Below are 15,717 nucleotides of genomic sequence, written 5' to 3' on the forward strand. Positions count from 1 at the left end.
CAACTGCGACTTCCTTGTGTACTATAATAAATCGTTGTTTTGATCGAACGTTTTCGATGTGCCACATTTACATTTAATCCAATACATACTATCATGCTTTGTTTGCTTATAACACACACGATGTCACAAATTCATTTAAACGTTCATTATAAGCAGAAAATACATGGTTTAACATGACTGCTTAAAAAAAAATGACAAACGTTATTGCTTTCACAACTGCGATTTCCTTTTGTACTATAAGAAATCGTGGTTTTGATCGAACGTTTTCGATGTGACACATTCACATTTCATCCAGTACAAACTATCACTCGATGTTTGCTTATAATGAACGTTTAAATGAGTTTGTGGACTTTTTGTATTTTGTTGCATGTTGGTAAGTGTTGGTAAGGCGCTCTCTAAATACTAAAATGTTGGAAAACATTACATGAGACCTTTAATTTAGTTCGATTCTATGATACGTCTGGAACTATTGTTAATCAACAAATATTCGCGAGCGATTAATTTTCGGGAGTAGAAAAATAACGCGAATATAAATCGTCGTGAAAATTTGAAACTTGGATCTTTCCTTATCGAACTACATCAAGTGAATTTAAAATCGCGAAATTAATTCACCGTGAAATGGGCTAGAAAGGGCTAACGCGAAATAAAGTATCCGCGAAAATAAGTTGGTTTACAGTAAGTACTAAATTAATGTAAATTGGTTTTGTTATTTCTTCTTTTGAATATAAAACAAACAGGCTGGGATGTTTTAAATCTAGCATGTTGCAAGCAGAACCTGTTAACATAGGAAACTATGATTATTTTACAAAACAATAACTCATAAGCTATGGATGGATATGGTGTCTTTTCTTGTGACATTTCTGCACTCTTAAAGCGATATTTTATCACACTTTGGACCATGTATCAATATTTGACAAACATCTTATTATGATAAGTATGTTTGGATTTTCAACTAAGCCAATGACTAAATCATAAGAACATGAGCTATTTGATAGTTCCAAAACTGTATTTAAAGATGATGTTGGTTCAAACATTACTTGAATTATAATTTAAGTATGTGAACATTTATAAATATCAGTCAAATATAATTTCTTAATTTACACCTACAAATTGACACGGAGGTTGATTGGGATCAAAACTTTACGACAAATGGAACGATTTCCATATCTATGTAGCATCATTTCATTCGCGCCTGCATATGAAGTATATGTCTCTCAGTCATTACGATATTCCAGATTTTGCGTTTCCTGTCATGATGTCCTTGAAGGAAGGTTGCTGCTTTCACAGAATTTATAGAACCAAGAGTTCTAAGCGGTAAAATTGAAGTCATACCTTTTAAATGGTTATGAACGACATCCCGAGTTGGCTGACTGTTATCTATTTCACAGGTGACCACGGATATATTAAAAAAGAAGATGTGGTATGATTGCCAATGAGACAAATTTCAACAAGAGACCAAATGACACAGAAATTGATAACTATAGATCACCGTACGGCCTTCAACAATGAGCAAATCCCATACCGCCTAGTCAGCTATAAAAGGCCATTAAAGTCTTTTTAAACGGATATGTTCGAATTGTCATTATCCATAATGCCGTCATCTTTTCCACGATTTTGACATCACCGAATGAGAATCTTCACCAAATCTGTAGTTCCCATTAGCAAAACACCGGGTGCCACTAGTGAAACAAAATCGGCCTACTCTTCAGGAGCACCTGAGATCACCCCCAGTTTTAGATGGGGTTCTAGTTGAGCAGTCTTAATTTTTCTATGCATTGTGTTTGTGAACCTGCTTGTTTTTTTGTCCTTCTTTTTTGCCATGGCGAAGTCATTTTATCTCAATTGATGAGTTTTGAACAATCCCTCGGTATCTTTTGCCTCTTTTTTCACCTTCAGTCATATTTAATGGTAATATAATTTGACATGTAATAATGGTAAATTAATTTTGTATTTATATGTATCATATAACAATCATCCACCAATCCCTGAGGTATAAAGCCTCATCACCATTTCATATAAACACAATCGAATTGTAAGATAGGGTAAGAAACTTTAAATCCTTTAAGTGCACACGAATGTAAGTCCTATTTTTGATCGGACGCGCTTTACTCATAATTTCTATGTAGGTTTTGTGGACTATTGTTTTTCTATTCGTCTTTCCTGTATTGATTATTGTGATTTCTATCTTTCTTTTGCTTTTAGTTTCCAATTGCTCCTTGGTATCTTCTTGCTATGTTATTACAAGTAGAATTTCCCTATTTCATGTTACACTGAAATGGTATCACCATTTTTTATCTACATAATTCATTAGCAACAAGTTAGAACAATTTTGATTTTGGTTTTTAGAATTTTTACATTTATTGGATTTGTACAGTCAAACTATTATCTGGTAACTGACCTGTGTTACACTTGTATTGTATCTATAATTATCAATCCACTTCAGATTTGGATTATTCTCTATAGCATAGTCAAAAGTCATATTAAGAGTTTCATCCTTTTTTTCTTCTGTCTGGCTCCAGCCAAATCTATCCCCCATCAAGCAGATAAAATATGGCCGGCATCGTTCTATCTGAAAAAAACATTGACTTCATACTTTTTAAGATTCAATTACAATTTCACAAAAATATTTTGTCATCACTGTTCCGTTCAGTATATCTTGTGATCATTCTACAACTTTCTGTTTCTTATCATAACAAAACACACAGATAAAAATAGTATGTAAGTGTCTCTTTGATAATTTACCTTTTTAAACGACACCTTTTACATTCAAATTTTTAAATTAACCGCTTTACATTTACTCGCCTCCTTTGAACTTACACCAATAATGCTTACTTGCCTCTTTCACGTTTCAATTTTTTTACTTGTCTCTTGCAAAACATATAATTATTTGATAATCTGTTATTTTGACTATTTCAAACTTTTTTACTTGCCTTTCAAAATAACAAAAAAAAGTAGCCTATTGGATATAGAAAAAACCTTGACTCTTGTTGACAGTTTTTAATGCCTCTTGTTAATATTTTTGTTACTTGCCTTTTGAATGGTTTTACACTAGTCATTTTTGGGGCCCTTTATAGCTTGCTGTTCGGTGTGAGCCAAGGCTCCGTGTTGAAGGCTGTACTTTGACCTATAATGGTTTACTTTTACAAATTGTGACTTGGATGGAGAGTTGTCTCATTGGCACTCATACCACATCTTCTTATATCTATCTAACACACAGAAATAAATATTGCCTCAAACACACAAAATAAATATGTTGCCTCTTACAATAATCAAAACTTTAAATGATGAACGGAAATATTTCTAATGGTATTATTTTTTTAGCTTATTGTAATAGTTTCACATACCTCTTGTAAAAGTAAAGAAATTGATTATATTTGCTGATTATTGTTACCATACATCAAAAGCTTATACTTGCCTCTTGTAAACATATAGCAATAGTTTTGCCATCATTTGTTTGTTCAGTTGTTATACCCCATCTTAAGTCGACATAAGTAAAGAATACACCTCTGTCTACACAAAGACGATTTATCTGAAATAAACTTATGCATCAATTCATATTTCATATAAATATCACACAATATACTACTACGCTTTTGCTAGATAAGTTATAGGTCGTGTATTAACATTTTAAGCACACCTTAGTAATAATTCCCAAATCAGTATTCTTTTATAACTAACGTTGAATAACAGTGACAAGTTATCTTAACTTTGGTGAATATTTGAGTGCAAAAAAGTGCAAATTTTTTTTGAATAAGTAGAATTCTAAGTTGCTTTTGATGCAAAACTTTCTTGGAAAATGTAAACTTTACCTTGTAATAAACATAAGTTGCAACCCAGGCAAATTTTGGGTAAATTTTCAAATACATTTTAGTGATTTTTCCTTAAAATATTTCAGTCCTCAGCACGCACGAAGAAAGTTTTTCAGAAACAGCTATAGTGCAGCCACAAATCGGATTCATAAGTACAAGAAGAAGGTACTGCTTACCCATACGGATCACCTGATATCATCTCCGGTTTTTGGTGGGGTTTTTGATGCTCAATCTTCAGTTTTCTGTGTAATAATTTGTTATTGTTCACTGTCTTGTTTGGTTTTTTTTTCCTTTTGGCCTTGGTGATGTCTGTTTTTATTGGACTTGTTATCTTTTCTCTCTTGTTAAATTGATTTATATTGTGTTTTCTGTATTGATATGAATATATTGTCAATGTTATAAAGTCATCAACTCTTGAGTGAGTCGGCCTGTTCTTGAGTATCATATTATTCATCTTAATAGACTAATACCTAGTAGATGTGCTATTTTATTCCAAGCATAATGTTTACTTTTTTATGGTAACTATGATGCTCTGTGGATATAAAGAACAAAAAGAAAATAGTAATTACAGATGAATAAGACCTTCAACAATATCAAGTTATACTCCTGATTCTAATTTATATCAAATGAAATATTTACCAATTTTTATGATTTAGTATATTTGAAAATTTAAGTCATGCCCAAGACATTAACTAAATAGAACAAATTTCAACTTTGCTGGTTAGTTTGGACGATTTCTTTTTTATTGTTCAATCGTTACATTTTCGTTGTTTTGTTGACCTATGGTATCTTTTTACATTTTCTTACTCACGTCTCTGAAAGCCTTTTTGATAATTGCTTCCCTCTCCAATGTAAAATCTCGAAATGTGCTTGAAACAAATACTCTGATTTCCCTCTTTTTGTGAGTTTGTCTTTTACCTCCCTTCCAGCCATAGGCTAATTCATTAGACATATCTGTTTGCTTTTCGAACTCCTGGTCAACTGGTAAATCTACAAAATTAACATTTAATATTTTATACTATGGATTCATTTTTATTCGTTGGATTACAATGTTCGTGGATTTCGTTGATACAAGTGGACCTATAATTCAAAGTTTCAACGAAGAACAATTGTTCAATGCTCTTTTATGCAGACTGTGGCAAAATAACGAAATCAAATATCAACAAAAATACAATGTGTCCTTAATCCACGAATATTGTTACCAACGAATATAAATGAATTCACAATTTCTAATTTGTCGTTATGTACTGGAAAAAGAATTTTTGTGCAGGTAATTTGATTTGGAACGTATGTTTCTAGTAAGAAACTTCACCAACTTATTTCGCACGAAATTTATTTCTTCGTATTTCGAAGATATGAACAAGTACATGAGTATTTGTTTGTATATTCTGGTGTGACAAAATCAAGTGAAATCATTTTACATGCTGAAAAAGCTTAAGCCTGGTATAACCTGAACCATTAGGTAAAATGTTTAATTAGTTTGATTATAAATTGTAGATTTGCAGATTTGATATTATTGCTCCTTTGTAACATTTGTATTTCTCAAAGTTTAGTTTCCATTGTAATCTGCAGGCGGAATTTGTCTTTATGTCTTTTTTCTGATCTATTGTTTTATGTCTTAAGACTTCTAAGACTTCTTGCAAACTATTTGTTTTCTCTGATCTGATTGGTCATTAAGTTTTATCCTTAAAACTTACGTTTGTCGTCAACAAGATCTTCAAACATACTCTGATTGCTAGTAAGAATATTCGTCACCATTTTTTCTAAACTAGACCTTTTGGTACTGACGTCAGTCTGTTAATGTTCAATATTCAAAGAATTGATATTAATATAAGAGGTAATTACCAAGATGTAGGAATTTTCATTAAAATTATAGCAACATAGTTAGTTTATTATTTCCTTGTTATTGTAGAATTGCGAGATTATCAAAAAGACTTGCAGATATTTTGAATGGTATTTACCTTTCATCAAATAAATTTCCGTAAAAAATGCTGTATCCTAACTTTTTTATTTTCATTATGGGAATAAGGAGTCAAATTGAGTTTGTATGAAATTGAATTTTAAATGTCGTCAGAATATTTGACATTATGTTACTCAAATATACTTTTTCAGATTGGTTTCTCTTTTTAAACAAATTATGCTGTCTTGTTTGTGGTCCTGCATCTTATAAATACTTAAAATTCGGCCTTGCATAAATCCATGATTTTCCTGCGATAACGATGTTTTTGTTTTATCAATCTGGTCGGAAGTGAGCAGATTTATATCATGACCTAGGAAAACACAATTCCTTGATAAATTGTTACTAGAAAAAAGTATAAAGAAAATACCGAACTCCAAGGCAAATTCAAAATAGGGAAGTTCATAAAATCTATCAAAATCACACGCTATCAATCAACGGAACAAGTGAAAAACAACTGCCATATTCCTGACTTGGTACAGACATTTCCGAAGAAAAAGTGAGTTAAACCTGACTTAATAGCTAGCTAAATCCCCGCTTGAATGAACGTTGTTTGTAGTTCCGTTAACATCATATAGACAAAATTGGATGAGCAACCCAAATAGACATAATAGGCTAATGTTACTAGCATTGAACAAAATGTGAGTTATTCACGTTACTTGTTACTTCGACAAATGATCTTGCCCTTAGTACGGATCTAATGGTATAAATTCCTTTTAGTTTCTTTCTAAGGCTCATTGAACTGTTTTCAGTTTAAAAGAAGGGTTGTACGCTTGCAAACATGTTTAACTAGTTTCAATCCTTTTTTTATTGCTTTTTACAGTTTATCACATTGTTCTAAGGTAAGAGGATCATTGCATGCTTATGAAAATGTTGACCAAAACTGAATATGCATGTCGTAGAACAGCTTGTATTTCTGTGGTTGTTGTTTTCTACCTTTCAAATTTTTTGTATGTTTAATACTCTATATCTGTAATAAAAACGTCGCATTTTTCTAAAATTGATTAAGGAACCGTTAAAATATCTGATCGCATGGTTATTGCTGTTTGCCTTTGAACGCATGGCGACTTAAAAGTTTGCATTGTTGCTTTTCCAACTGCCATGAGTTATATCTGAGCTAGGCAATGATCATGAATAATTTAAATTAACTAATTTTTAAGTAAAGTCCGAAGAGAATATGTTATCTTTGCCATCGTTTTATTTGTATGGGATTAGTTTTTACATTTTGTCTGTTTGTTATTTTTATTTAATTTGTTTGTCTTTACTTCGTTTTCGTTTACAACTGATGATAATTTTCTTGGTATATTCAAACTCTGAAATACCTGATCAATATCTGAAAAGCTGTCATCTTTGGCTGGTTTACTTTCCTTCTTCACACGAATTCCAGCAGCTGATATGTAAGGACCAAAATACCCTGTCCAGTATTTGTCGTCCTTACCTAAAACAAAAATATATAATTGTAGATTATCGATGTTTTTTTTTCAAACGAGAGGATGTTTTCAAGGTACAATCTCATCGACGGGCGACAGCCCTGAGATGAGATGTGGCCGAGAATCATCCTATGGTTTGAAAGACCGTAGATAATTATTGATTATGACGTCGTTGACCAAAATACCATGTCCAGTTGTTGTCGTCCTTACCTTATACAAAAACATATTTTGATACATATTAATATATGACACATCACTAGACCATAATTGTAGATTTTCGATTTTTTTTTCAAACGAGAGGTCGTTTTTCAGCTTAAATCTCATCGAATGACGATAGCCCTGAGATGAGATGTTACCAAGAATCGTCCTCTAGTTTGAAAGACCATTGTTAATCTGATTATCGCTATTTTGATTATGACGTCGATGAAGTTTACATTGACAATGGCACGTACGCTCTTACTTTCTGATGATCATTTTCTATCTCAAGCGAGGAGTATGATATAAAAAATCATAAAAAAAAAAAGATTAACGGAAAAATACACAAAATATTGATAATGATCTCTTTCTGGTAACAACAATATTTTGATACATATTTTTGGCAGATATCATTACAATTTTTTCTAACTTACAGGAGTATTATGTAATTTCAAACACCAATAAACACACGGGTATCACAAAAATTGGTTTAACAAAATTACCGATATGTGTAAAAATAATTAAATAATACCTTATAAATTATGATTGTCCGAAACGCTTTTCTGACTTTTGACTTTATCAAAAACGTTAAAATCAAAATATATGAAAGCCTGATGTATACTGTAAATTCAGATATTAAAGGTCAAAGTTCTGGTCAGTATGATGCTTCTGCATATAAAGTTTTGTCAATCTTAGTGATACAGTACAAATGTTATGCACCAAACACAAATCAGAGAATGTTTTACTATCAAAGGGGTCAAAGGTAAAATTCAAGGTAAGAGTGACCTGACTGATATATGACACACCTTATCCCATGATGTATCAGCATACCAATTTTGTTTTATGGTATAAAGGTAAAGCGCATGACATAAATCAGACCAGGTTATACTATTACAGGGGTCAAAAGTCAGAGTAACCTGACTTTGGAAGATGACACACCCAACCCCATGATGCAACTGCATACCCAAGTTCGGTTAACATACGTTTAACGGTACAACAGAATTGCCCAAGACACAAATTGGACAAGGTTTTACTTTATAAGGGTCAAAGATCAAAGTCAGGGTCAGAGTGATCTGATTTTAATATATGACACATCACTAGACCATGATGCTGCAGACCACGTTTTCTTAACCTTAGTTTTTTAGTACGAAAGTTATAAGTCGGACACGAATTGCATAAGGTTTTCTATCATAGTGGTCAAAGGTCAAAGTCAAGATCAGAGTGACCAGACTTTGGTATATAACAAATCCCCAGCCCACGATGAAACTGCATACCAAGTTTGGCTAACCTAAGTTTTACGGAACAAAAGTTAATGCACCGGACACGAAGCGGAAAGGACGGACACGAATGGATAAGTTTTTTTTTATCATAGTGGTCAGAGTGACTTGACTTCAATACAAGACTCTAGACGATAATGCAACTGAATACAAATTAAAGTTATCATATGTTTTATGGTACAAAAGAATCGAGCCGGCCACGAATTGGATATTGTTTTACTATCTTAGGGGACAAAGGTCAGAGTAACCAGACTTTGGTATATGGCACACACCCACCCCATGATGCAAAGCATACTTATTTTGGTTATCCTTTGATTTACGGTACAAAAGAATCGGACCAGACACGAATTGGATAAGGTTTTACTATCATAGAGGTCAAATGTCAAAGTCAAGACTGACTTGACTTTGGTTTATGACCCCCTCCCTTCCCCATGATCGAACTACATACCAAGTTTGGTAAACCTAAGTTTTAAAGTCCGAAAGTTATCAGTCGGACACGAATTGGATAAGGTTCTTTCGTACATGACACATTCCAAGCCCATGATGCAACTGCATACTAAGTTTTGGTTATTCAATATTTTACGGTACAAATGAATCGAGTCGGACACGAACTTGACAAGGTTTTACTTTATATGGATAAAAGGTCAAAGTCATGGTCAAAGTGATCAGACTTTGGTATATGACACATCTAAAGCCAACCAGAGCGACCTGACTTTGGTATATATTACATCCCCAGCCGATGATACATCTGCATACCAGCTTTGGTTAACCTAAGTTTTACGATGAAAAAGTTATACACCGGACACGAAGCGGGAAGGAAGGACGGACGCTTTTTTTATTTGTCTTTATCAGTTACTAGCTAAGCCAAATATTTGAAGGCCAAGGATGTTTAAAACTAAAAACACATTTAGAGCTTTATGACCAAACAGAAACTTTAAAATAATAGCCACGTCCTTTTAAGGTCAACTCTGCCGAAGGCATTTGGAACTTCAGTTTCTTAATAATTTTTTGACGGTTAAGAAAAATATGTTATTAATCATTTTAACCAAGAATATCGAGTGAATCTGATAGTTTGTGATTGTCTTCATAATACTCATCAGTGGCACTTATATCAAAACAGTTGAAAGACCAAATCAAATACGAAAATGTTGTCGTTTAAAAACCGAAAATTCCGAACAGCTGTGCCAAATACGGCTTAGCCAAAGTAATAGTTTAATTAAAAGGACCTTGGAACTAAAAGGACCTTTAATATTTTTGAAGGATTATCAACACAGAGTCACATCACTATCTTAAAAGATTACATACCTTTAGATGAAAACGTGACGATCCTCACCCCAGATCCATAAGCAGAGAAAGTCACAGAAGCTTCTTGCCAATCGTTATTAGTTAAGGAACCTAATTCTCCTGTTGTATATTCTTTTATAACCTATAATGTTTGTATTGACAACGTTAAATTCCAGTCGTTTTATCTGCACAGTTACTGATAGTGTCTTATTCCTTATTGTCACAATTAGTTGGCGAACTTTTCGAAAAACTGCGTCATTTCTGTTTTGAATTTTCCGTTTTGAATTTTCCTTGCAGTTCGGTATTTTTGTTATTTTACTTTTAACTCCTAATTTGTAATTTCTTTCCCTTTTCAAGATTATAATAACACTTTAAACATACAAAGGGATTTCTTCTTTACTTGTTCCTTAAAAAGTCAATAATGATAATATCTATATGTAAAACGTTTGCTCCAGCTAATAAAAAAACTTAAAATTTGGAAGACTTGATAAATAAGGATGAGTTGCAGTTTATGTTGCAGGTAACTGAGATGCAGTAATGCTGATGTAACTGTGTACCGAATATCAGACAACTTTAATTACTGCGTTTATGGAGACACCAACACACGAAATTAACCGCTATGTCTCGCTTGGCTACATTCGAGGTTGGCTACACAAAACGAACCAATGTTTGAATTGCTTGTATAAAATGATGATTACATTTCCTTATTTACCTCCTTATTACCTATAATACCCTTTTTGAAAAATCTGGATCAACAACATTTAAGTTTTTTATCATAATAAATGAAATGCGGTTATTAGACGACGAGGTCCTAGCTGATTTGTTATCAAAATAGTTTGCTAAATTTCCGATTTTAACTTTTTTTAAACTTGACCGTTTTCTGTCACACTTTAAAATGATGTTTAAGTTAAGCCCATCATCTCACCTGGCCATCTTCTGACATGAGTTGGGCTGTAAAGCAGTAGAATCCTCCTGAACAATGCCCTTGTTTATACCACTCAGAAACCTGTACACAGAAATTGTGTTAAAACAAATTAAAATGCGAATTATTTTTAGTAGCCACCAATATTTGTATTTTCAAGGGTTTTTTAAGCGGACTAGATCTATCTTTCTTTATATTGCAGCAGCAACGAATTCTTTGATTGCCTAAATATGTACAGATTTTCCAATAGGCTAGTATGGACAAGTAATTTTGTATGAGAATCACTAAAAACGGATACAAAACTAAAGTTCAAACTCCCTTAGACAAAGTTGACCTTAGATGGATTTGGCTATTCATTTTCTGTCTCATTCAGGTAGTTTAAGGTGGTACATAACACTACAGGGAGATAACTCTGTAAAAATCAGCTGAACGTTTTAATCACGTTCTATTGTTAAGGAAATATTAAACTTCTCAATGATCAAAATTAGTGTTTGTCAAACTGCTATATATCCAATGAAATTTTTCCGATAAAGTGTGTGGTTCAAGTTTTTTTAAATTTTTATATTTTTGTCAAAGGGTCAAAGTAAATATTTTGTCAAAATTTTATGAAAATTAAACGAGCCAATTTAATTTTAGTCAAGGTGTTTGGTACCATCTTAAAATCATACTTCAAATTTTTTGGTTTGAGCGTTCTTGGTGAACATAGAACAAGATAAGTGTTTGGGACGCTGGATATTTCTAACTGTTATTTTTATGCATTTTTTCCCCCCTGATGCATGAAAATATAAATGATTTTTCAAATAAATCATTGTATTTACAGTGACAAATTGACAATGCTTGAACTTAATACATGTCATCAAAAAGAAAGTTACATAGATTTGTGTTTTACACGAAGTACAATTTCAGTTGTACAGCTGAATCTGTATTTTACTAAAAGTATATGAATGTTAGTAGAGTAATAGGCTTACTTTTCTGTTAAATGAAATGTATGTTTTACATGTCATCGGACTTTGCCATCTTTTTTCATATGCTGATGTAATTGTTTCACATAAAAATTCCCTGGAAATCCTCTGACAATTTGAATCTTATTAGTCTAACCGGCTTTCTTTATTATTTTAATGGGCGGTTGGATAAAAATTGAAATGGCAATTGAAAACGCAACCCTTAGTCATAGACCTTATATTCTTTTGTATTTCATTGATATTTGATATTTTTTCTGAATTAGCCTAATCGGATACAATCATTGTGGTCTTACTTACATATACCCTACATGCTTTTAACATAAATACTGGTTACTAAATGAATTATGAAAGTACAAAAATTAAAAGTATCAGATCAGTTCCAAACCGGCTTTAAATTTCTTGTTTTTTTGCATAAAACTGGCAACTGAAAATACAAAACTCAAAATCTCAAGTAGACAACCGTCATCAGTATTTAGGTCAGGAGATATATCAGTGACGTGTCAATCGAAGGATGGAATGTCTGAAACTGAAACAGCTACCAAAATATATCTACCAAACGAAAACGCCCTACCTGTATATCAGGTGCCTTATCTAAGTATTCTGCTGCAAAGTGATCAAGTAGATTTACTTCTTGATATTTGCCAGACCACATATGCGACGTTTTAAAGCAAGCCTCAGTCCCATATCCAGATGCATCACATACTCTTATGTCTCCTGATGTGTTCCAGTGTTTCATATCTTTGTTCTATACAAGAAAAGAAAAATATTCGTTGCTTTGGTTGCTCCATGCACATGATGAATGTTGTACCATTTATATATGAAACAATGCATTTCAAAGTAAAGGGAATAAACGGAAGTAGCCATCCAGTCACTGGAACTTCAAAAGGTTCCATTAAAAGTGAGTGGTTGGTTTGATCAAAAATCAATTACAACTTATTTGTTTCGGCTATTATCTTTAGATTGTCTTTTGGTCATATAGCTTTTCAATTGTTTCAACTGCTCTAGTTCTTTTACGGCTTCAAAATATTCGGCTTTGAGCGTTCCTGAACCAGAAAAGCGCCTCAGGCGCATGAAATTTATAAAGTGTTTTCAAATGTTTATGTTTTTTTTGGGGGGATGTATATGGTTCCGTAAATCTTCAAAATAAACATAAATAGAGCAAAATTTGGGAGAACAAAAAATTTCTAAAAACAACTATTTTGTCCCTGAAAATGGAAAAATGGTAAAATTCTTCAATCCTAGTTAAATATGGTTAGTTTGCTTGAAAATGGAACTGGACACTTCAGTTTGAACGAGTCAGCTGTGATATCACTGTGACGCCATAAACCAATTGCATTTCAATTGACGTATTTGACCGAAACGGCAATTCTATACATAGTTTTTTGAAAATATTAGGTATGAGCCAAATCCTTACCCAGCAAAATAATTTTACCTGCATTAAAATCTGACCAAAATACTAAAATAATAATGGCGCTCAAATCAAAACAGTTGAAGAGCAATTACTCCAAACAGCTGAACCGAAGACGACTACGGCATTTATACCTTAGTGTTTCGAAATAATTCCAGATTTTATGATTAGCAAATTTATAAAAAAAAGTGATCATATCAATAATATTTCCTGTCAACACAAAAGTGCTGATTTATGGGCTGGTGATACTCTCGTGGACAAAACGTCCACCAGCAGTGGCATTGACCCAGTGGTTGTGAAATCTCATTAAAGATACCATACCTCACCACTTGCATTCTTGAGTAGATTTGGAGACCATCCAACAACTGTTATCTCTTTTCTGGTAACAGTAATATTCATTGGAAGTGCTTTATCTGCCAATCTATGTTTTTCTTGATCTTCTTCTTTAATCTGACTCACGGCAATTGCTTTGTCTTTATAGGACTTGTCAAGTAATGCAAAGGCACACAAGTAGTCTGCAACGAAAAAGCATATTGACCGTTTAATCGGTCTTATAATTTAACGGTTTTGGATGTTTTTCTATGGCTTTGTCATCATATGAAGTCCAACAGAACCTCGTAAAAGAATTTTTAAATGTTTTGTTTGTTTATCTCATTAGTTTAATATGCATATCATTTATAGCGAGATCAAACTAGGACATACAAGACATTGTGGAAGAAGCCAGGGAAGTATTTATCAACCCGTACATGGTCACTAGTTAATTACGACATTTTATATTCAAACCTTTAAATCTTAATTCAACTTTGCAACTATACCTGGCAAAATTCAGTTTTATACCTGGCATAAAGTTCAAACGGAACCGAATAATAAAAGGTAAAATATTTCAAAAATAAATACATCGAGTGAAACGACATTGTTTGCATGCCATAGGCTCTTTTTACCCTTTAGCAATCATACCCAGTTTTCAGTGGGGTTCGTGTTGCTCAGTCTTTAGTTTGTCTATGCTGTGTTTTGTGTACTGTTGTTTGTATGTTTTGGTCCTTTTTTCGTTTTTTTCAATGGCGTTATTTTTTATGTTTTACTTTTATGAATTCACCTTTGGTATCTTTCGCCTCTCTTTTAAAACAGTGTTAAAACAAAAATCTCATCTAAGATACCAGGCGTTTCATTTGGAACGCAAGACCAAGTTTCGTATACAAACAAATTACCAGTGGCGCTCGAATTAAAACAGTTTCGAAGCCAAATCAATTATTATGAAGGTGAAAAGCATTAATAACCGAAAATTCCAAAAAGGTTGTGTAGAAGAATCAATCTTAAAAAATCTGCTTAGATAAAAACAAAATCAAATTTGTCTTATAACGTTAGCGTCATAATAATGCTTGTTATCACAGGTAGTAAGGTCGTCATATCGAGGAGCGTTAAGTTCAGTGATTTTGTCATAGTTTGGTTAAGTTGGACATGATTGTGTTAAGTGTTTTTAATGACAAACATTGTGTTAAGTGTTTTTAATGACAAACAATGACACAACATAAACATTCGGATTTTTCGCTAAAGGAAATTCTGAACATAAATTCAAGCTGGTAAGTATCTTTGTTTATGGCTTATATATTAGTACATTAAAATTTTTATCATATAGTTATAATTTGAATAATGCTTCCGTATGTCACAATTTAAAAGTTGTTATTCGTTTATAATGCATAAAGAAAAGTGATGTGTTTACTGTCTGTTACATCACATATTTCGTTATGATATAAACCTGCCGTCAATTATTCCGAAAAAAAAGAGCTACATTTGCACACAATTTAAGATAAATTTCGGTGTCATGGTTTGGTTCAGTAGTGTCATGGTTTTTTCATGTTCGACATGGTTCAGTTCTGTGATTCCTGTCGTGTATAATGGAAAAGTAACGATCAAAATAAAAAGACATTATACACAACTATTGAGATACTGTTAAAAAAACATATTTTCGCTAATACTTTTTTTTCGCGTTTAACTCATTCTATCCTATTTTAAGGCAATATATTGTCGCCGCTTCCTTAAGTTGTTTTGTTCCCATACGAGTAGATCTGAGTTTCACATTTTAACGTTGATCTTCTACTCGCGAAAATACATCGCTCGAAAAAAATAAGTTGTCTACAGTAAATGTAATGTATTATCGTTAAAGTTATCATTATTATAGAACACGCATGAATAAAGAGATCGCGAGGGTTATATTTTAATGCATTTCAATAGCAATGTTCTTTAAAAGTAGTTTTATTCGGAATACAAAAGGACCTAAGAAAGCACATAGTTATATATAATAAGAAGATGAGGTATGATTTCCAATGAGACAACTATCACCCCGAGACCAAATGACGTTAAATTTAGGTCGCCGTACGGCCTTCAACAATTAACAAAACCTATGCATCTTAGCAAGCAATTAAAGGCTCCGACAAAATTAAAGGTAAAGAAATTCAAATGAGAAAACCAACGG

The 15,717-nt window shown here is 32.7% G+C and overlaps 1 protein-coding gene across 1 annotated transcript in view; it reads right to left on the reverse strand.

Annotated features, from left to right (window-relative positions):
* Positions 1 to 15,717, reverse strand: part of LOC127700331 (uncharacterized) — a 65,405-nt gene that overhangs the window by 28,674 nt on the left and 21,014 nt on the right. Inside the window, exons 9-17 of the mRNA XM_052203742.1 lie at positions 13,566 to 13,759; positions 12,408 to 12,581; positions 10,878 to 10,958; positions 9,974 to 10,094; positions 7,089 to 7,204; positions 5,507 to 5,603; positions 4,621 to 4,799; positions 3,416 to 3,529; positions 2,399 to 2,569 (exon numbers count right to left, since the gene is read on the reverse strand). Coding sequence (XP_052059702.1) covers positions 2,399 to 2,569; positions 3,416 to 3,529; positions 4,621 to 4,799; positions 5,507 to 5,603; positions 7,089 to 7,204; positions 9,974 to 10,094; positions 10,878 to 10,958; positions 12,408 to 12,581; positions 13,566 to 13,759 — 1,247 coding nt within the window. The remainder of the gene's footprint in view (positions 1 to 2,398; positions 2,570 to 3,415; positions 3,530 to 4,620; positions 4,800 to 5,506; positions 5,604 to 7,088; positions 7,205 to 9,973; positions 10,095 to 10,877; positions 10,959 to 12,407; positions 12,582 to 13,565; positions 13,760 to 15,717) is intronic.

This window comes from Mytilus californianus, unplaced genomic scaffold, assembly GCF_021869535.1.
Source record: "Mytilus californianus isolate M0D057914Y unplaced genomic scaffold, xbMytCali1.0.p SCAF_5, whole genome shotgun sequence".
NCBI classification, from domain to species: domain Eukaryota; kingdom Metazoa; phylum Mollusca; class Bivalvia; order Mytilida; family Mytilidae; genus Mytilus; species Mytilus californianus.